The sequence below is a fragment of the Penicillium daleae genome, assembly GCF_028827525.1.
Source record: "Penicillium daleae strain IBT 16125 chromosome Unknown utg000007l_segment0_segment0, whole genome shotgun sequence".
Classification (NCBI taxonomy): domain Eukaryota; kingdom Fungi; phylum Ascomycota; class Eurotiomycetes; order Eurotiales; family Aspergillaceae; genus Penicillium; species Penicillium daleae.
This window is the reverse complement of record NW_026623155.1, coordinates 2,640,247-2,661,580: the sequence shown is the minus strand read 5'-3', so window position 1 is coordinate 2,661,580 and position 21,334 is coordinate 2,640,247. Positions and strand designations below refer to the sequence as shown.

Sequence of the window (21,334 nt, the reverse complement as noted above, 5' to 3'; positions counted from 1 at the left end):
GTAATTCGTAGGCATGCAGGGATCTAGTCCCGCAGCAGCCTGATTGGACGTGAGAAGCGGCACATCCTCGGCAGAAAGGTTCTTTGGAGAGCAGACCTCCGTAGTTGAAGACCAGTCAGGTCGAGGAAACGAGAGTGTCAGTTGCGGCGATCGGCTTAACCCCGGAGCTGACTAACCCGATCCCCCCTCTTGACCCAATCTTTCACGTCGGGGAGCTCTTTCTCCATCATCCCTCTGGAATAAACCATGAGATGAGTACTGTGATGTGTCGCTGACCCGGAACCTCCGTCATGGTCCTCCGAAAGTGCACTATATGTGACCGCAAGTTCAAGAAGACCGAGCATTTCAAGCGGCACGAACGGTCACGTCAGTACTCCCATCTGCAAGAACATCGACGAGGTCGCAATTCTAACTCGTCGAACAGATACCAAAGAGCGCCCTTACGAATGCAGTGTATGCCATAAGCGCTTCTCCCGGAGGTAAGCTCAGCCGAACTGGTCGCCCCAAGTCCGCGATTCAGCTCACAGCCAAACTTTTCTGTCATGTTTATGGCTGAAATTCTAACTGGTAATGACATGCAGCGATGTTCTAAGCCGACATGCCAAGGGCCATAATCAACCCAATGCCAGCGCAACTGCCGTGGCACAGAAAGATCCTGCAATCGGACAAGCTCCAGATCGGCGGGCCTCGTTGATCGCGGGTGCCACGCCAATTTTATCCGGTCCAGAAAATGGGACACCGCTTCTTCCAGCTGTCGGTCTCGAGGCGCACCAAATACACAGCATCCCCACTCCTCGCGACATGGCTCTCTCGGCGACTGGAATTCCACCGTCGTCATTGGACTTTTTGGCGGACGTGTCTGTTTTGAATGAGCAGCAGCCCTACTTTGGATGGAACGAAGTAGTGACTCCAGCGGATCAGAATGCGCAGCGCAACAGCATAACCTTCGACAGCGTACCAAACGATATTCTGCAGCTGTGGCTGGAGCCGCGTACGGGCACGGGATCCAATCACGGCTCTCTGGATATGATGCGAGATGGCCATTTCCCTATCATAAGCGAGAATGCAGTGGTCACGCCGGATCAACAGAACCGCAATTCTGTCGACAGCGGCAAATCGGGATGTGACAATATTCCCACAGAACGTTTCACCAAGGTTCAACGGTGTTGGCTTGCACCACCAAACCACACGGGCCGCCTGATGAACAGTCTGTGGCGGGACATTGTCTACACAGATACAGACAACCTCTTTTCAGTCAACTCGCGATATGTGGCAGAAGAAGCTGGCCTGCTTCAAGGATCTCGTTGTGGTGTGGACGATGATTGCAGAAGGCGCCTTCAGGAAGCGTTTGGCCAGGCCTTTGCCTACCCGCAAATGCAGTCACCATGCAACGAGGCTACTTCCCCTTCCACAACCGGTTCCGCCTTTATGTCATTTGCCAATTTCCCACCTGCAGAGATTCTAGACATGGCGCTAGACCTGTACTTCCGCACTTTTCACCCACTTGTACCTTTTGTCCACCTTCCAACCTTTTCGGCTCAGAAATCGCGTCTTCCTCTCGTCTACGTGATGTGTCTCATTGGTATGATGCTGTTGGGAACCAAAGGGACAGCTAATTTCGTCTCAAGAAATTTTACTGTAAGCACATCGGTATACTGTTTCTATGTCTGGCAGAAGATGCTAACGCCGGCTATAGCATATGCTCGAGAAAATAACGGCAGAACTTGCAAAGTGCACCATGGGAGTTGAATCTCCCGCCAGCGCGATGTCCATTTTTGCTACAGCTTTCTTGTTTCTCAATCTTGCTGTGCTCACTGGGGTATTAGTCACTGTTCTCTGTCAAATTGGTTACTGAGACTGATCATCATGTAGGAGAAACATCATTTGGAACAGTGCCAGATGCTCTATGTCAATCTCATGTCGGTGAGTGCATACCATCAGCAATCATTCGCTGAACATGAGCTAATGAAGTTAATTCGCAGATCACTCAACGTCATGGCCTCTTTGCTGCAACCGAAGGCCAAATTCTCGACATGAGTTTGTTTGAAATGGTACCCGACATCGATATGCGCTGGAAGGCATGGTCAAAAGTTGAGACCTGCAAGAAAATTATCATAGGGTTACTATTTCTGGACTCTTGGTATTCTGCTCTCCTTTCAACAAGCCCAATCATCGTTCCCGACTCGATCCAAATCATTATGCCCTGCAATGAGGCCCTTTTCAAAGCTCATTCATCTATACGCTGGACCCAGCTTATCCGTAGCGGAAAGCGGATCCTGATGCCCACGGCGCTGGCGCCGTCGGAAAATATCAACATACCCGCCCTCGAAGGGCCTATGGATGAGCTATGTATCCAGACTGTCCTGGCAATGATTCAACTCCGCCAGTCTGAGGCCTACCATCGCCTCCTCTCCAATCGTGCAAGCTATCCGTTTGCCCCGTGTCATACCTACGCTATGGATGGCCGCGCGAGATGCCTTCCTTCTTTACAGTCCCAGATCTCCAGCACCTACGGGGAAGCAATGGATCGACTGAACCCTAACGCCCTCGTGATGTGGCATCATATGTGCATGATGCTCACCGCCGACATCCAGATCTTCGATTTTGCGGCTGGTCGAGCTGGACCGGGCCCAGCACGAAAGGCACTCGATGATATTGCCGAATGGTCGCAGACGCCAGCGGCAAGGAGGGCGTGTTTACACGCCGCCCATATCTACAAAGCAATGACCAACCGCAAAGCCTCCGATCATCCCACTTTCCACTCTGTCTTCTCACTCTTCTCCGCGGCCCTCGTTCTGGGTTTGTACACATTCATGGCTCCCGCCTCTTCTAGCGGGTTGTCCAGTGTCGGCTCCATCGAGTTGATGGACGATATTGATTGGCAACAAGTTGGTACGGAAGGGTTTACGAGCTTCATGGAGCCGCGGGGAAGTCAGGCTTTCTCTCCAACTAATGATCCAGCTGTGAATTTTATTCGCAATGGTGCAACGATCTACTTGCGCGGTGTCCCCGTTCAGGGCGGTTATCAGTCTGCTCGGCGTATTCTTCTTGATTATGCGAATCTGCTTAAAGATTCGGGGAAATGGAGCGTCAAGAAATTCTCGTATGTGCTTCATATTATGAGTGACGTACTGATGGACGTTGAGTGAAGGGGCATTTCTCTGGGATCGTCAGTCGTTGGCTTTGTGTATACTATCAGAAATCCTGGAGCTTTGTGGGCGGCTGGATCGGACACGAATATGACTTATGAATGGATATAGATAATAAGAATAGGTAGAATATTACTCAATTATTGCTCCAGGGTTGAATCATGCGGTCTATATCTCATGCAAAATTCCTTTTATGTACAAGGGGCAAGTAGCTCACGACTCTAAATAAAATACACTCAAAGATTCGGTCTTCCACCTACCGATAAAGAATCTCATTAACCATCTCACCAATGGCCAAGCAACTCGTCAACCCAGGACTTTCGATTCCCAACAAGTTCACAAACCCAGGGAAGCCCTCTTCCTCTTGGACAATGAAATCCTGAAATCCCTGTCCCACATTCACCGCACCACCACGCCCCAATTTCGGCCTGATACCGCAGTAGTCCAGCGAAATGGCAGACGGATCCACGCCAGGCATATAAGCTAAAATCTCGGGAATAGCCTGCTCTAAACGTGCACTGTTAGGCTGCAAATCATTGGGGTCATCCACCCACTCCACATCAGGTCCAAACCGAATCCGTCCACCCATGTCCAGCGTCAGATGCGTGCCCAAACCCCCATGGCCCGGCATTGTTACCGGGTACACCAGCACCGACGTGCGAGGTCGCGACGCACTATACGAGAAGTACGTTCCCTTCGCATAATGCGGGACCCGATGACGGTCCGGCGGGAGCAAAAGATTGTTTATAGCGCAAGCACCGTGACCTGCGCTATTAATCACCGTTTCAGCAGTAATGCTGGTCTCAGAACCATCCTCATCCGACACCGCCGTGATTTTATATCCACCGCCGACAACAGGCTCAACCCCCGTCACGCGTGTCTTAAACGCGCAGTCACCGCCTCGATCTTCAAAGTCACCATGCAGATACGTCATCAGCGAGTGACTGTCCACTATGCCGGTAGTCTCGCTCTCGACGATACCTGCATCGGCTTTGACGTCGGGTTCTCGGGCGGTCGCTTCCGCGGCGCCGATGAGCCGAGTCGGGGCGTCGCCTAGAGCTTGGGCGTGGGCGTGGACCCGTAGGCCAGCTTCCCATTGTTCAGGGGTTTGAGCGACAATCCACTTTTTGGTGTTGCGGTGGGGAATGGCGTGCTTAGAGCAGAGCTCGTAGAGGAGATTGCGGCCGCGGATGCAGAGTTTTGTTTTGAGGGAATCGGCTGGGTAGTAGAGGCCGGCGTGGATGACCTGAGTTGCAATTAAGGTCAGATCGGTCTTGGTTTGGGGTGTTTGGGTGCCTCAGGGAGAGAGGAAGATCTCACCTCGGAGTTGCGACTGCTGGTCTCGGTTCCTGGTGCATCGTGTCGTTCAAGGAGAATGGTAGAAGTGCCCTCGCGGGCCGCTAGTTGTCTGGCAACTGAAAGGCCGACGACACCAGCGCCGATGACCTTTGTAAGGTCAGTTTCGAGCTCTCTTTACGTCCAGCCCAGCTGGCAGGCTATACTGCTATTTCGCATAGCTCTCGGCCTATGAAGAACGGCACTCACAGCATGTGTAAAGTCCGCGTGATAAACTCGCGCGCTTGAAAAGGAGCGACGCAGCGCGGGCGCTCTTGTCGCAATCCTGCGCACCGACATCACAGGGGAGATTAAGGAGTTGTAACAAACTAATGGTCCAACAATTGGCGACGCGATAAGGCGCTGGCCCCGCGGACGGGATCGCGCCGATCGCCGGCTCCGCCTCGAATCGGTTAATTCCTGAGTCGAAGTACGACAATTCGGACAAAGACGTTTACTAGTGCAAGCGGCTGCAGAATCGAAATGCTTATTTTCTTCAAAGCTGATTAAATGCATATGTTCAAAAGAAGGCTATCTAATGCTCGTAAGGCCCTCGCGGTAGAATTTACATGTCCCAGACGCTATGCGATCACTAACGCTTGCTGCAGTTCTTCAGCATCTCATCCAGATGCTATGGTTATAGTAAATTAGCATATCTGGATATTGCTCCACGGGGATAAGAAACTTACCTCTCTCTGTTCGACGGCTAATTTGCCGTTGGTATCCTGGGTTCTAGTCAGCATTTGGCAGTGGTAAACTTGAAGGACAGATCCAAACATACACTAATGATGGTCAATATCAACGAATAATTGTTAAACAGGAATCGTTCTCTCCGCTTTGCATCTGTCCCATTTCGACTGAGCTTCGCCAAGAGGGTATCAAATTCACTTCTCAGACGGGCTAAACTGTTCGCCACAGGCTCGTCGTCCCCAGCATCACTACTCAGCACGAGAATACCGTGAAGCAGCTGTCCGAACCGTTGTGTCAGGAAGTGCGGGGCCGAGGACTGCTTCAAATCATCTCCACCGGCGAGAGAAAGAGCGGAAACGGCGCTGCGTCCGGTGTTGGAACCAGCTCGCTTTAGAGATTCCCCGTGAAGATCCATGATCACCTGGAAGCGTGGCCAAAGATGCATGTTGATACCATTGACGTATGAGTCGGCGACGGGGACTTTGCGTCGCTGGAGCTCAAAAGCGGAGTGTTGGTTGAGACGAACACAGATCAAAACACCCAACGAGTCAGTGGTGTTGTCGATCAGCTTTTTAGTGAGGTTTTGCCCCAAGGCAAAGACTGTCTGGAAGATTTCCACAACCTTGCGTGAAATTTCATGAAATGTGAAAGGAGAGAAGAATTCAGTGAGGAAGGAATACTCGGCGGACACGTTGTCCACCAACGCAACGCTGAAATTCCGGAACGGCACTTCGATCCCGTGATAAGCGTTGTCTTGTTCTGCTAGATACGAGGATAAAGCTGGCTGGTTGGTGTTTCGGAGAATATCAGTGCGTCGACCGAGAGAGAAAGGATCATGGGCAGCAGAGCCAGCTCGGCCGCCCGGGAGAATGTTGCCAGTTCGATGAGTAGAAGGCTCGCCTCCCAGAACCTCATTTCGGTCACTGGGATAGACATTTATCTTCTCAAGAGCCTGCAAGTAACGGGTGAAGTTGGAGGTATAGTACCAGCGCATGGTGTTGATGTAGGCCTGTGCAATCTCCCCGGCAAGGGCAGGGTGTGCCTTGAAGAGATAAGTGAAAAGATCCTTAAACTTCACCAGCCGTTGTTGCTGAATGATCTGGGAGTTGATATTTGGCGATCGCATTGCTCGGATCTGCGTCACCAAATAATCCCGAATTTGTTCGATCGCCTAGTTTCACGGTCACTCCATGTTCTTCCATTTATTCCCCCAGCTGAAAAGGTGCTACGTACCTTGTTCTTCACATCAACCAAAAGAGGCCGGACATCTTCGATCGCTTTGAATCCACTCGACGAGGACGCCTTAGCTTCAATGCTAGTCGTGCGAGCATCTATCTCGTTCAATGCGCGCACCCAGTTCTCATCCATCGGGCCCTCGACAATCGTGCGCACGGTCTTGGGGGAAATGCTAATCTCCTCCACTGCTGGGCCCAAAAGTCGTTCCACGTTCCGTCGATTCTCCAGCATCGCATTCAATTGTGTGGAGCGCGTTTGTATGGTTTCAATCTCCGCGGAAACTGCCCCCAGTTCCGTCTGGAAATCATTCAAGTATAGCTCAACCGACCTGGATACATCGTCGCAGCCGGTAATGGACGTGTGCAGGTCCTGAAATTTGTCTCGCTCTTGTTCAAACTGCTTGGTTGTTTGTGCGTTGACCTCACTGCGTTTCGTCTTTCGCGTCGGGGGTGCCTCATCGTCTTTGGCGATGAACTCCTCTAGGCTCAGGCCCTCGAACTCTATCACCTCTATGAGCTCCGATGGCTTCGTTTCTGGTTGGGTGAACGATTGTACGGTATCTTTTCCCGAGTCGTTTGTGCCAATGATCCCATTTAATACCTCTAATGGGTCTGGAACGGTGGCCGGACGGGGCCGCTGTCCGCTTGTTTGCCTCAGTCCGGTGCCATTCGGTCCTCGTCCAGCACCCGAAAGGGAGGTCGTCGAGTCACTCGGGGTTATTAGTAGAGAGGTAGATGAGGTCTTGGGGATTGCGCCGGGTCGATTGTTATAGGGGCCGCGAGATAGCTGGGAGGAGGATCTCCGGGGTAGTGAGGGTGCGCGAATCACGCTGGAGGGAGTCGACTGGCCGGAAATGCGGTCGCGCCACATTGTGTACCGGCAGCGAGAAAGCGCATGAGAGTCAAGTGGAGGCCAATTGCGGTTGAAATGAGAGACCGGATGAAGCAAAACACGAGTATACCATCAGCTCTCGACCCCCGTACAAGTGAGAGGGAGTCCACTGGCCAGCAACCCAAACCCAAACCGCCCCCGGAGGCACTAAACCCAATCAGGACGTAGCGACTAAGCCCCCCCACCACAAAGCCTTTTTCTGTCGAAGAAAACTTCTCCTCTTTCCCAAACCCACCGTCTTGTTACATTCTTTCCTTCCTCCTCACCCTCCTATCTCCTTCTTACCCAACATCATTCACCATGGCTGACGAGGTACGCCTTTTCCCCTGAACTCTCGCCTTCTGCGCTGCTCTCCAATCCTCTCCCCAAATCGCTCGACTGGGTTGTTCACCAGCCCCGCATCTTGAACCTCCCCTCTTTTCCCAAGTGCAACATGCACATCCCCCTCTCCCTTCAAACATTGTCTCTCCTCCTCGAAGCGCAAACAACCCACCCTCAATCTTCCACCAACTAACGCTCTTGATAGCATGAGATGACCTTCGAGTCCACCGACGCTGGTGCGTCGACCACCTACCCCATGCAGTGCTCTGCCCTGCGCAAGAACGGTCACGTCGTGATCAAGGGCCGCCCCTGCAAGATCGTCGACATGTCTACCTCCAAGACTGGCAAGCACGGTCACGCCAAGGTCCACCTGGTCGCCATCGATATCTTCACCGGCAAGAAGCTGGAGGATCTGTCTCCCTCCACCCACAACATGGATGTCCCCAACGTTGCCCGCAAGGAGTACCAGCTTGTGAGTGTTTGCCCCCTCTTGGCCGTGCGCCGGTCTACCCCTCCACCCCGCCTTTCCATTTCCACAAACCCATTACTAACAACCCTCTCTCTAGCTGGACATCACCGATGATGACTTCCTGTCCCTGATGAAGGATGACGGTGACACCAAGGACGATGTCAAGCTCCCCGAGGGTGAGCTTGGTACCCGTATCCTCAAGATGTTCCGTGAGGAGGAGAAGGACGTCAGTACGTATTCCCCATTTATCTCTTTCTATATATTTTCGAGGGGCCAATGTGTTTCTAACTTGCCGTTCCAGACGTCATCATCCAGACCGCCATGGGTGAGGAGGCCGCCATTGAGGCCAAGGAGGCTCCCAAATAAACGCCCGGTCCTTGGATCTCTCACATGTTATGTCAACCGTTATGTTTCAAAAATGGGCTTCAACCCCCCAAAAAATTCATCTTCAATGGTTCAATGGAGGACATGATTCCTCGGGAGAGTGACCTATTTATTGTTGCTTCCAGGTCTGTCCATCATCTAGCCTTGGATGTAGGCTGGACCGACGAGAAGAATTGCTTTGGTTGGCATCATGAGTGTTGTCCGAAGAACAGTTCTGAGTCCCAGCATCTCATGATAGTGTGATGAATGAATAATCCCGTAACCCTTTGCTTGGGTTAAACCCTTTTCTTTCCAATGTTCATGAAAGATCAGAGAGTAGACGTAGATATCAACTTTACCGCAGACTTAGTTCATTTTCATAATTATTGACATTCAATGGTATGAGAAAAGAAATACTTCCCTGCGTGGTAATCTAGATAACCTCTTCAAGTCTACAAATTGGGCTTCTGTGAGCGATGGTAAGCTTAACTGCAAATGCAGTTCTGGCGGTCGCTGAAAAACAAGGCAGAAAAAAAATTATGTTCCGAGCAGTCAACTTAACCGCAACCAGCACCTCAATAATCGGACAGACAGACTTTCCCGCCCAACCAGCATGATCATATTGCCTCGGAATGGAGTATGTCACCCGAGGGGTCTGTGGCCAGGAGGGATGTCGTGAGCGACGATACTATCTCGACAACGGCCTCTGGTTCTGCCGGCGCGGCCACTTGCAAGAGGTATGCACGGCCCTGTCAAAACGTGCCCTCGTGCCTTGTTTGACAACACCCGGCATCACCCAAAGCCACAAAGCGGGGAAAAGCCCAGAACAGACATACTAAGTTTTCGTCCAGGGCCGACAAATCGAAGAAGATCCGGATGATTTCGGCACCCAGGGTAAAAAGCACCGGGTGAAGAAGGACAAGGAAGAGAGATCACAAAAGAGTACGTAGATCTACATTTGCATCGGTCCCAGTCATCGTTAACTCGGGTTATAGCATATCGTGGTCGCAAGGCGCATACTGTTTTCTTGCAAGCTTACCAGCTCATTCTTTGGAAACAATGTCACGCCTTGATTCATGATCATGGTTTCCCAGAGCAATTCGAGGTAGGTCTAATATTTCGCAAAGAGGTTACATAGATTCTCACGTGTATTTCAGGCGGTTTTGCGTGACCTCTGGGCCTTGAGGCTGCAGGACTTTACACTGAGAATCAACGCAACGACGGACGACGAGGAAGACGATGATAGAGAACTGTTTAGCTCTCAGCCCGAGACTGATAGCTCGGATGACTTGGGCTTCAAGTCAAGGGGAGGCCGTTATCTGGAGTGGCCGCGTTTGCTAGACTCTGTGGGCCTTTGTTATCTGGCGGCTATACTGATGCGACTGCCTGTCTGTGTCAGCGACTTTCATCGGTGTGTGCAATGTCAATGAGCATTCCGTTCCATCTCAGTAAGATCTAACAGATCTCATCCTGCAGCTTGATCATACGCCAAGACATTCCCTATATCAGGGTTGCAAAGTCTATTCCTCACGAGATGAGAGATAAACTTCCTCCTGAACTGGTTGCGAGACTCGACGTTCTTGTAAGGCATCGCTGTAATCTGTTCAATGCGATGGATACTTGAAACTGATGTCTACATCACAGCAACTTCCCAAACTAGAAACACTTCATCGCGCTTTTGTGGATCTCGTTCTGCAATACCAGCAGCGATTTGAGATCGCTCTTCCGCCAATCAATTCAAATATCATCTTATACCGGCATATCAAAAGACTTGCGATTCCAAGTATGAACCCAATCCATCATTCCATTACTGAGAATCTAAAGCTAATATATGCCCAGTTGATGTTTATGAGACTGTCAGGTTCCTGAAAGGTCTTCTTGGTTTCAACTATGCATTTGATGCAACAGCCAAACAAAAGCGCATTATCAACCAACCTGAAGTCCAGCTCATGGCGCTTATTGTTGTTGCTACCAAATTACTCTTCCCTTTTGATGACCTAGAAAGGCATCCTGCCACGGCCAAAGAACCTGCTACTCAAGCTATAAATTGGTCCTTGTGGGCGCGAGCCCAAACCCACTTTAATCGCCGTGAGAGCGCCAGTGGGAAGATTGGCAAAGAGCAGGTCATTCAGCTCACTGATAAAGACGTTCTTAACATGGCTCCCAGTCAACTCGACGAGTACATGGACTGGTATGAAAGCAACTGGATCGATAGCTTCCGCCTCGTGAATCCTGTTGCAGACATGTTCGCAACTAATCGGACGACTGAGACGCCCGCTCCGCCACAAGCCCCACCGCCTTCAACCCTGGCGACAGCTGCCGATCCGGAAGAGGCCTTGAACTCTTTGGTACATACGGTCATGCAGGAGTTGCAGACAAATGAAGTCAATCCAGATCCGGAGGAAGACGACCGTCGCCCAGGCTCGTGGTACTGGCGATATCGATGGGAATCGCAACTCACCGACACGGCCAGATCCTTTTACGAACTGGCGGCTCAGCTTGCAGCTGTCTCCTTACAGACCCTTATCCATGCCGTTACGGTCACTGAATATAGGATTGCGAAAACCATTGAAGACAAGCGGCGAGCAGAGTACTTTAGCCAAGTGATGGATCTAGATATGGAGGGCGATGCAGATGAAGACAGTATCGACGGGATGGACGAGTTAGATGAGCAGCTAACTGAATTAGACGTTGGAGGGGGTCCATGATTCATGATCTGCAGACAGCTGTATCTTAGAGAACCGGCCTGAATTAATTATCGCTTTCATTATCCAACATTGACCTCGTTCGAGCTTGAACGATTTTCACATGACTTCTGTATTGTCTTCAAAATAAGGCTAAATCTGAAGGAATCTGTGGAATCTAGGTGTGCAATCTTACTCCATATTAGCTGTTGCAAGCAGGTTTCTCAACCCCTGTATCCTCTTCATCAACTGCTGGTATACTTCGGATGACATCGAATCCCGAAATAGTTAGGGTGACCCACTCACGTGATTGTTCCCCAAAACGGCAGCTGCGACTAGGGTTTAGGGCAGTCCCGTGCCCGCGAATCGGCCCACCTTTGCTAAGCGAGAAACCATCAAATTGTCATCGCCTCCTCCGCCTCGAACTCAGCGACCGACCGCCGACACCAACGAAAACTCGCAACCAGTACGTTTCGCCAAACACCGTCTAAATGCATTCTTGTGACCGGGTTGAACCTACGAGCTAACATGTCCCTTTTTCCGCGTGTTTCCAGTGCAGATGTAGGTCACCCTTGACTCTTCGAATACCTATGACCCTCGAATCGTCCCCGATGGCCGGCCAACCCGCACCAAAAGCAACAGAAGTGAAAGGAATGAGCGTGGACTAATGCGGCTCGATATAGTTTCGTCAAGACCCTGACGGGTAAGACCATTACCCTCGACGTCGAGTCGAGCGACACCATCGACAACGTCAAGACCAAGATCCAGGACAAGGAGGGCATTCCCCCAGACCAACAGCGCCTGATCTTCGCCGGCAAGCAGCTTGAGGATGGCCGCACCCTGAGCGACTACAACATCCAGAAGGTACGAGAGTTTGGACTATCTTTTAACTTTTTGATGATGGCATGGATTGGATGGAGAATGGAGTGTATTCACGGGCGGGTTACAACTCGGCATACGAATCACATCGTTTTGAAATGCCCACCGTGATGCGAAAGAGGAGGGAATCCATCTATATACGCCAGATTCGAGGATACGTCATATCTGGAACTGTGCGGCTAACATGGGATTCAACTTTATAGGAGTCCACCCTTCACCTCGTCCTGCGCCTGCGTGGTGGTATCATCGAGCCCTCCCTGAAGGCCCTTGCCTCCAAGTACAACTGCGATAAGTCCATCTGCCGCAAGTGCTACGTACGTGCACCATATCTCCCTCTACGCGCCGAAGTCAAGAACATCCATTCAATATTCTTCGATAACCCTCTCCTGCGGGGACGACGCGAATCCACCATCTGACACGAGAATGCTAACATAAAAACGTACAGGCCCGTCTCCCCCCTCGTGCCACCAACTGCCGTAAGAAGAAGTGCGGTCACACCAACCAGCTCCGCCCCAAGAAGAAGCTGAAATAGACGACTCGCTTTTCGGTGTTGTGCTCGGTGTGTGGTGCAGAATCCTGGTCTGGGGTTTGGCAGGAACGCGACACGGAGAGGTTTACATATGGCGTTAGAAATGATGAAACAATCACAGCCACAGTCATACTGTTTTTAGTTGGCGCCTCCCGGCTACAAGTCGCAGTCCATGAATTGAAGTAAAAGTTCAAAACATTTCAAATGACTTACGGCTTTCTGGCTTTCTCATGATGTTCTTCCAACCGGCCAAGCCGAGAAAACGTAGTTTCTATTTTTGTAACATGCTCATGAGATTTCTTCTAGTTTGATAGGATATCAACCTTGCTCCTTCCAAGTTGTCCACCTCTGCTCTTGCCAATTGATCCCTTCAATGATGTAATAGGTGTCAGGAATGTATTAGGCTTTGGGCTTCTCCAAAATTGTGGTACGTAGGTACGGGTCGATATATATCTAGCCTGCAAAGCCTCGGAGAGCTATATGTAAGCCCACCTGCTAGTCGGACGGGTGCGTGGAACACCCGACACTATATATCTACTTACATCCCACCACGCGAAGGGCCCCAGCTTACCTAGACGATATATCGAGAGAGTAATAATAGGTCAATATTTGTACTCTACTAGGTTACATATGACCCGTGGATCTGTAATAAGATAGCGACGAAGAGGCTATACTCACTATAGCAGGGATGAGCAGTCGTAAATTGTAGATTGTGGTAATTTGAATAGACGGCTCGGAAGATACAGATTGAATACATAGTCAATGTAGAAGCGCCTGTGAGAAAAATAATAAAACAGAAGCAAGTGCTTCCTGAGCAGTGCCGACAATATCCAGACGAAAACCCCTAGAAGGCAATTGTCTAGCACGTCACAAAAATACCTTGTAGGTTCGTGTCTAGAACATCATCCGCTGCTTGTCTTCTTCTTGATCCTTGTCCTTGTTCTTCTTCGACACCGGGCTCGCGTGCCTAGAATGGAAGTCAGCTGGTGACAAAGCAGAAGATGTAGCGGGTAAACTCACGCAAAGAAGAGGATCTTGATAGCAATAGCCAGGCCTGCATGTAGAACGACAACCAGGATCAACAAGATCTTGCTAGCCTTGGCATCCGTAGCGTTCAAGACCGGGTACAGGTTCCGCAGAAGGAAGAAGACCGTCCACGCAAAGCCAACACCAACGAGCGCCCAGTTCAGCGCAGTCAGCGGGCTCCAGCTAACAAGGGCAACACCAATCCAGACCAAGTTCGAGTATCCGTACAGTGCCCAGCACTCGATCAGGTCAGCCGTCGAGCTTCCGAACCACCGCAGCGCACCCCACAGCGCAATGGGCAGGATGCCAGTGTACCCGTAGATCAAACCCGCCGCACCAGACAGCAGAGTAAAGTCATACTCAAAATGCTTATCATCGTTATTCGACAACCACTGCGAGATAGTTCCAGTCAGGAACAGAATGACCACGACGGTAGTCGCGATCCAGATAGGTCCGTAAAGGTCGGCGTGGCCCTCGAGAACGTCCAGAAAGTTTGAGCGCGGGTAGAGCGCAGCCATGCAGCGACGCAGCACCTCGTTTGTATCGACGTCGAAGAATCGTTCGTAGTAGTGGATTGACCACCAGCTGTGCTTGGTCGGGGTGCCGCCAGGGGGACCGGTCGCGGCCGCGCGAAGAGCTGCCGCCTAAGAAAGGCGTGGAATCGCCTTGAACTTTGGCGCTGCCTTGGTCATTTTCAAAGTCTGTAGATTACGAAGAGATCGATTGTTAGACGTTTTCATGAAAAAAGATATGCGGTGGCCTGGCGAGGGGAACTCACTGGATGGGTGGAATTCAAGGTCCTCTTGCAGGTCGGTATGCCCGAGGTCGCCCTATTGTTGTGTGAGAATCAAGAAGGCATTATAGAGCTGGATTTATGCTGTACTGACCTCGGCGTCCACGTCTACAACCACGTCGTAACCCCGGTTCGCCATAGTGGTGGATTTGAGTTGGAGAGTTAGCGTGTTATCGGGAAGGAAGTGTACACATCAGCTTTCCCCAGCGGAACGCCACCTTGGCAGAGCCACACGCTGCGGGCCGCCTAATGCTCCAAGGCCCATCCATGTAGGAGGACTGCCATATACAAGCTATTTTAGCCTACTATAACTTGATTCTATCTCTTCAAAATTTAACTGTTTAATAAAAGCTTTCAATCAGCTTTCATTTTGCCTCCTCAGAGTAGCCTCATTAGTGTACAGAGTTAGCAACATAAGCTAGTCGTGTCTATGGATTTTTTTTTGGAAGGATCCTCTTCTAGCCCTTGAGGATGGCCTGTAGCCGGCCGACATAGGACCATATCGAAGAGTCAAATCCCCTTTTTCGGATGTAGATGGATACAGCACCAACGAGAATCGCCAATGCCACAGATCCTATCGCCCTCCTGTGCTTCCAGCCGAATTCGAGAGCTTGCTTCCGGCGCTCCTCATTCCGCATTTGCCGAGCCTGTTGATGGAACATTTGTATGGCTTCATCGACATTGTAGGGACGAGAGGAGTCACGAGATGTCTTGAGGACACTGCAACTGGGAACTCGTCTCCATGCCCCGAGGGGTAACGACTCTGGAGGGTGATCTTTGAAGAGTTGGGCGGCACTTAAAATCAACCCATCTAGATTGAGTGGACATGGCAACTTGGACAATGTGAAGTGAAGCATCTCGGGTTCGTCCACAGGGATGTTCATCAGCTCCTTCTTTCGAGAGAGGATAATGGCCGCGAAGAGGTAAATAGCTACCACCGGTTCTCGAGCAAGAAGGAAGTCGAATAAACGGGCAATGTCGCTGTACTCTTGAATATCATGAGCATAGAGTGTGAGGGTCGCGGCCAGGGCGAAGAAGGGTTGAATATTTGCGAGGTGTCGCCACAAGGCAGGGTCAATCGTTCCGACGATTGCGGGGATCAGCTGTAAATGTTTCAACGCTGGCGCGAGCGAGGGTAGCATATAGTCCCTGATTCGGAAGAGTGATAGGTGAGCCATGGCCGATGCAGCATTCTGGCGACCAAGGACTAGAAGTAGGACTTGAACGATGTCATGGTATCCCTGAAAGTAGCATAACATAGGATAGTTCCTGAGAATTTGAATGATCAGGTCTGATAATTGATCTTTCTTTTTCAAGAGATCTTCCTCGGGAACTAGCCAACAGGTCAGTCTTCTTCGGTAACACATGAGCAGGGTTTCCAGTCTCACCATTGGGGTAATAGACAAAAGCACGGTTGACATCGAGCTGTACCTGGTCCTCGTCGGCATGTGGGGGGAGGTCTTTCAAAGGTTTGAGGTCCTCTGATTGTGACTTTGTGTCGCATTGTAAGAAAATCGGCCCTGGACAAACACGTTATTCTGGATCGTACAGATTAAGGGCCTTCTCTCATCATACATGCTCTTTGCCTCAATTCATCCTCCAATAATCCACCTTCGCTGGTAGCATACGAGACCAATGCTTCTACGTTGCCCTCGTCGCAAGCACGGAAAATTGCAGCTGCTTTTTCTGCTCTGGCTTTTTCTCGCTGCTGAGTGCCCAAAGATTCTTCGGATGGAGTTCTGGAAATGGAGGACTGCTTTTCTCCATCCGACGGCCTCTCTTCAGGAACGTTGTCGCGTGGGTCCGCGTTTGATGGGGCCATTGTCAATGTTTAGACAAGACAGAACTTCTCAGAGCCTTTCGAAGGCAGTTGACAACAGAATGATCAAGCGACAGTGTTCGTGATATTTAGTGTGATCATTTGATTGAGTGTGGTCTTCAGGTATCCTCCAGGAGACTACAGTGGAATGACTGTGGCTTCGCTGCAAGTTTCTACCCTTGAGATTTAGAAAGCGTTCCCAGGTAGTAAAAAGCTACCAGGGAGCACAATAATGGAGCTTCAAGACAGAGTTTCCCAGCGTGCTGGATTTCTGCCGTAGTTGATGCCACCAATGCACCTGTTCCTCTTCTGAGTTGGACCGACGGCAGGTGCTTGGGCGGTGCTCCGTCCGGAAGCCTGAGGCACCAAGAAACGTGATTCCGTCCCTCTTGCAAAACACCAAACGGCAGCTGGAGCTCATACGCTCTAATTTATCAACGGCTGGTCTTGAAAGGCGTCGCTGATGCGAGAGAGTGATAAGTGAACAAAACTGTTATATCTGTGACTTGTCTAGCTCCTACCTATAGGTCGGGTCACTCTCTCACCAGCTCTGCCGCATCACCCCGCAGGCGGTACGTGTTGCTCACCACCGGAGCCACAAACCCCCCAAACAGCCCATTCTTCGACTATAACAGTCCTGGTCAAGCTCTGGAGAGTATCGGGTCGAACAGAGTTGCTGATATGGCTGTGTAAAGTATCTTTCGGGTTCATACTGCTTCTCTTGATTCTCGGCTGTAAGTCCTTGGATATTGGATTACCCGCGTGATCGTATGAAGCAAGCGCTTGTTAATCTCGATTACAGAGCTCTACCTACGAAACTTCCCATTCTCTTCCAACCATTTGAGTTGCGAATGTTGAATTGGTCACTTCGGTCCTACATGACCTGAGAGCATCGTCGAGTGGCACGCCCGTTGAACTATGGTCCACCACCTACATGGACGAGGAACAGTTCTTCACGCGCCCAACGCGCGAGCTTACTGGCCTTTTCACCCAGACCATTCTTCCCAGTCCGGTTGTCCAGTGGATCATCCCTGCTCGTCTTCGGAGCAACCATCACAATGATGTCGTCTTTGTCGGCCAACGCCGGGTGCAGATCAAAGAGGCTTCCGCCGGCGGCTTCTTAGAAGATGTGACTGAGAAGAACGACTTTGACCACGCTATCATCGGAGCCAAGGTCATCAATGTGAACACCCAACTTCCGTGGGAGGCACAACTACGGACGGCCGGTGCTGATGATCAAATGCGAGATGACACAGACCTTTTGGATAGCCTTCCTTCTCAGCTTCTTGTGCTTTCACTTGAGATGAGAGAGCTTCAATTCCTGTATTGTTCAAGCTCCGGTGATGACAAGTTTGTTACATTTCGCCGGCCCTTGCCGGTTGATGTCGACCTTGCAGAGAGATTCGGAAAGCATATCGCGGTGGATCCAAGGTGCGTTTGAACCTCCTTTCGGTATTGTACAGGCAATAACCAACGAATTATAGATCACGAGCAGTCGCAGTTAGTGCATCGAGTCAGTATTTTGGACTGCTTCTACTCAAGTCCCCGAAAGAAATTCAGCAGCAGATGGCTGAAGGAGAACTCGATCCTATTAAAAGTGTAAGATTCCGCACATCTATCCGGGTTATATCAATTCTAATCATGATTTTTGTAGGAACATTTCTACAGCTGCGATGGAATTATCCAGTTCATGGAGTTTCTCTACCCCAAAGCCGCTGATGACAAGAGAATCATTCTTCTTATTGTCTCATCCCGCGCCGGAGGCTCATTTGCCAGAATCTTCCAATGGGATGATCGGGATGCTCAGATGCACCGTCCGGAAATTGTTGAGTTCAAACTTCGCAGGGAAGACAGGCTGCCCACAATGATCGTTCCCTTGACCAAGGAAGCTTCGTTCTTGGTCGTGACGAGCATCTCCATGGCAGTTTACCCCTCCGACTCTTCACATCCTCGACCCATCAGATACCCACTCATAGCACCCGATGCCACTTTCAAGGAAACCTCGTTGTGGACCCAATGGGCACGACCTTCCCGTAATTGGCTTTACAGTCAAAAATTCGATGGAATCTACCTCTGTCGGGAGGATGGCTGGATTTATTATCTCGAGTTTGGTAACGAAGGTGGGCTAGAATCTCAGACTAGCTTGGGCCAGCTTCACTGTGATGTCGATTCTGCATTTGATGTCCTGGATATGGGTCACGAGGGAGGTGATTTCATTCTGGCTGCCGGAAGTATGGGCGATGGTGGCCTGTTCATTCAAGAGGCGCGAGACAAACCTCAATGTGTCCAAAGGTTCCTCAATTGGGCTCCAGTCACAGACGCTGTTATGGTGCCATCGAAGACTCATGAGAATGTGCAATGTGACGTGTCGCGAGATCGTCTATTTGTCTGTTCTGCATCATCCGCCTCGGGGGGTAGTGCACTGCATGAGCTTCGGCATGGATTTGAGGCCCAAGTTGGTTTCTCAGTCCCTCTTGATGATATCTCCGGGATACGAGACATGTGGGCCTTCAGTGACGATGCGAATCAAGGCGTATACGTTATTCTTTCAGACCCCATGTCCACCCTGCTTCTTTACATGAACCCGAGTCTTGAAGATGGCATCAGTGCGCTGGATGAAGCCGAAACAGGCTTTGACAATGCACAGACGTTGGCAGCTGGCTGCACTCCTACGGGAGTCCTCGTGCAAGTCACACAAAAGGCCACACATCTTTTCGTTCACGATAATATTTCCTCCAATACTTCTATCCCACATCAGCCCAATTCTACCATCATCGCAGTCATCGTTGATAGCTCAAGCTCGGCTGTGGTTACCGCTGTACGACAAAACAACGAACTTAAACTTACGCTCGCTCGAATCGTGGTCAATGATGACACTGTTGGCCTGGACGTCATCCAGACGGTCAAAATCGACAAGGAGCCTGTATGCCTGTCCCTTCAGACATTAGGAGACACATCGTTCATCTTTATGGGCACCAACGATGGTACGATCATGGTCTTCCACATTGAAAATGAGATCATCAACTTTCTTTTGGATGTCAGTGTCTCCATTGACCGGACGGACGACATCTCTCGAGCAATCGACAGTCTAGCAATGATTCGACAAACTGACCACGGTGTTCTGCGCGCTCACCTGCTCTGTGGCCTCCGAAGTGGTGTGCTGGTACCATTCCAGGTCGACTTCAACGCCCCCACTCTTATCGGTATGTTCTTGCACCGAATTAAACCCTAGAAGCTTGTCATTGAGCCAGACTGATGCCGTATGCAGGTTTGAATCAAGTATCACCGAAGCATATCGGAATGACATCGCTTCGGCTCCAAAGTCACGGTGCATTCGCCATGCTTATCTGCGATAACGAGCTGTGGCGTGTATCAACCAGTGCCGATGGTGTCCCGAATGACTGCTTCCTTTCGCGGATTTGGATCACCGAGCAGAGCAATGTAAGTCTTGAGAACCCACTTCACCAGGCAGCTTTGCAACATTGCTAATTCCTAAGGTAGCCTGCGTATTTCCCTACAGCGATCCATGGATTTGGACTGATCAGCCAAACGAGTCTAGAAGCCAGTCTCTCGATAGGACCGCTGTTCTGCTTTGCAGACCGACAGCTTCTAATATGTTCACTGGACCGCGAACGCAAGATTGTACCTCGACGAATTGGTGTACCTGGCACCGCTAGGAACCTCGTTTATTCACCGCGCCTCCATAGACTCATACTAGCTTACGATAAGGCCGAAGTCGAAGAACCTAGCAGACCGGGTGATATTACGACGCGATCGTACCTGGCCTTCGTTCTCCCGGACGCACAGGAGCCTGTCAATCCACTAGATCAGCCGTCCATACCCCGCGCCTCACCGGGAGAGAGAATCACCTGCATGATGGACTGGATGTTCCAACGAGATGCCCACATGTATCATCTCATTGTGATTGGAACAGGGCTCCCGGCCACCATCGATTTCGGACCGCGAGGCCGACTCATTCTTATGTCCGCGCCACGAGATCCACAAGATCCCTCTAAAGTGCGATTTGTGACTAAACATGTCCAGGAATGCCTTGACGGCCCGGTGCGATCAATCGCGGCCTATGGCAACACCCTTCTCATCTGCACAGGACGAATCATTCGCCCCGTGGCGCCCAGTGGTGCGTCCATCAAATGGGCCTCCAATAGCTGGCAGGAACTTCCCTCCCCAGCGGTGGCTATCACTGTCTCAAAGCCATTTGTCTACGTTACTACGGCCCGGCATGGATTTGTGGTCTTGGAAGTTCTTGAGGACGGAGACGGACACCATCTCTTGAGGTTACGTGCTCATGATTCGAAGCCCCTTGACGGACTGACTCACTATGTGACCTCTGGTGAACCTTCTCTTGCCTTCTTAAGCACCCGCGGTGGCAACGTCCGTGTCGGGAAACTTTCGAGCAGCGTTGAACTCCGCACCACCCAAGTATTTGCGTCCCCTGCACCAGAGGAGGCCTCGGTATGGGATTCCATATTACAGTTTGTACCTAGCTCCAAGGGTGACATATTCCCCAAATCGTCCGTGGAGAGAGGCGGTTCAATCTACGGGATCGCTCTCAATGGATCAGTCTGCCGGTTCTCGATCCTACGAGAGGATGAGACGCGCCTTCTCCTCGCCCTGCAAGACCTGTGCCGAAAAGACGAAGCCCTGTATGCGTCCCTAGCTGTGCGGGGAAAACGCAAGAAGCCAACATGGGCCGATCCCAAGAAGGACAATTCCCAGGTAAATGGGGATATTCTGATACGCCTGGCTCGGCATAGGGCGGACTACCTGGAGGATCGAATTCATGCACTTGATCAACAGCGAGGCTCTCCAATATATGAGCCTTTCATGCGAAATGCGGCACTCAAGGCCTTGGGGCCTTCAGACAACTATCCTCAGCAGGTTGTGGGATGGCTTCGACAGCTGCTTCATGTCGACACCTGACAGTTATGAACGCAGCCAAGGCTACTTTACTTCACGTAGCTCTGAATGTGTTCTTTCTTTGGACCTAGTGAGGCTTATCATCACTCAACACGGCGCACGGAGACGAGGCTACTTGATATCTTTGAAAATACGAAATGAGCTTCCTTTACATCTGTTCCTCAAAGCGTAGAAATTAGAAGGAAATAAGAGACACCTGCATAATAACTACC

At 50.8% G+C, this 21,334-nt stretch overlaps 8 protein-coding genes across 8 annotated transcripts; 4 read left to right on the top strand and 4 right to left on the bottom strand.

The window, feature by feature from the left end:
• Window positions 1–290: 290 nt before the first annotated feature.
• Window positions 291–3,149, top strand: N7458_008134 (FTFMHR domain-containing protein; the record flags this gene model as incomplete). Its single annotated transcript, XM_056911516.1, has 6 exons — window positions 291–366; window positions 425–479; window positions 582–1,638; window positions 1,697–1,819; window positions 1,873–1,923; window positions 1,983–3,149. The coding sequence occupies 6 exons, from the start codon at window positions 291–293 to the stop codon at window positions 3,147–3,149; spliced, it is 2,529 nt and encodes an 842-aa protein (XP_056764342.1).
• Window positions 3,150–3,405: 256 nt separating this feature from the next.
• N7458_008133 (NAD(P)/FAD-dependent oxidoreductase) lies at window positions 3,406–4,784 on the bottom strand (the record flags this gene model as incomplete). The annotated part of the gene is made up of 3 exons (XM_056911515.1): window positions 3,406–4,395; window positions 4,470–4,595; window positions 4,695–4,784. 3 exons carry the CDS (start codon window positions 4,782–4,784, stop codon window positions 3,406–3,408), a joined length of 1,206 nt encoding a protein of 401 aa, XP_056764341.1.
• Window positions 4,785–5,076: 292 nt separating this feature from the next.
• On the bottom strand, window positions 5,077–7,280 carry N7458_008132 (putative GARP complex subunit (Sac2); the record flags this gene model as incomplete). Its single annotated transcript, XM_056911514.1, has 4 exons — window positions 5,077–5,115; window positions 5,174–5,209; window positions 5,266–6,309; window positions 6,408–7,280. 4 exons carry the CDS (start codon window positions 7,278–7,280, stop codon window positions 5,077–5,079), a joined length of 1,992 nt encoding a protein of 663 aa, XP_056764340.1.
• A 278-nt stretch (window positions 7,281–7,558) lies between these two features.
• On the top strand, window positions 7,559–8,564 carry N7458_008131 (Eukaryotic translation initiation factor eIF-5A). Its single transcript, XM_056911513.1, has 4 exons — window positions 7,559–7,613; window positions 7,828–8,094; window positions 8,189–8,321; window positions 8,393–8,564. The coding sequence occupies exons 1-4, from the start codon at window positions 7,602–7,604 to the stop codon at window positions 8,455–8,457; spliced, it is 477 nt and encodes a 158-aa protein (XP_056764339.1). The 5' UTR covers window positions 7,559–7,601; the 3' UTR covers window positions 8,458–8,564.
• Window positions 8,565–9,086: 522 nt separating this feature from the next.
• Window positions 9,087–11,162, top strand: N7458_008130 (TFIIB-type zinc finger domain-containing protein; the record flags this gene model as incomplete). The annotated part of the gene is made up of 7 exons (XM_056911512.1): window positions 9,087–9,191; window positions 9,306–9,396; window positions 9,450–9,559; window positions 9,612–9,865; window positions 9,931–10,036; window positions 10,099–10,237; window positions 10,294–11,162. 7 exons carry the CDS (start codon window positions 9,087–9,089, stop codon window positions 11,160–11,162), a joined length of 1,674 nt encoding a protein of 557 aa, XP_056764338.1.
• A 2,278-nt stretch (window positions 11,163–13,440) lies between these two features.
• On the bottom strand, window positions 13,441–14,504 carry N7458_008129 (Yip1 family protein; the record flags this gene model as incomplete). The annotated part of the gene is made up of 5 exons (XM_056911511.1): window positions 13,441–13,513; window positions 13,567–14,216; window positions 14,245–14,273; window positions 14,351–14,402; window positions 14,460–14,504. 5 exons carry the CDS (start codon window positions 14,502–14,504, stop codon window positions 13,441–13,443), a joined length of 849 nt encoding a protein of 282 aa, XP_056764337.1.
• Window positions 14,505–14,823: 319 nt separating this feature from the next.
• N7458_008128 (TBC domain-containing protein) lies at window positions 14,824–16,187 on the bottom strand (the record flags this gene model as incomplete). The annotated part of the gene is made up of 3 exons (XM_056911510.1): window positions 14,824–15,698; window positions 15,754–15,885; window positions 15,941–16,187. 3 exons carry the CDS (start codon window positions 16,185–16,187, stop codon window positions 14,824–14,826), a joined length of 1,254 nt encoding a protein of 417 aa, XP_056764336.1.
• A 931-nt stretch (window positions 16,188–17,118) lies between these two features.
• Window positions 17,119–21,125, top strand: thtA (the record flags this gene model as incomplete). Its single annotated transcript, XM_056911509.1, has 5 exons — window positions 17,119–17,615; window positions 17,669–17,783; window positions 17,839–19,387; window positions 19,453–19,625; window positions 19,686–21,125. The coding sequence occupies 5 exons, from the start codon at window positions 17,119–17,121 to the stop codon at window positions 21,123–21,125; spliced, it is 3,774 nt and encodes a 1,257-aa protein (XP_056764335.1).
• Between the last annotated feature and the right edge of the window lie 209 nt (window positions 21,126–21,334).

Bases quoted from the DNA above. Each gene is read 5' to 3' on its own strand.
- N7458_008131 (XM_056911513.1), top strand. The intron at 8,095-8,188 runs GTGAGTGTTTGC...CCCTCTCTCTAG, and splicing joins CCCGCAAGGAGTACCAGCTT to CTGGACATCACCGATGATGA. The intron at 8,322-8,392 runs GTACGTATTCCC...TTGCCGTTCCAG, and splicing joins TGAGGAGGAGAAGGACGTCA to ACGTCATCATCCAGACCGCC.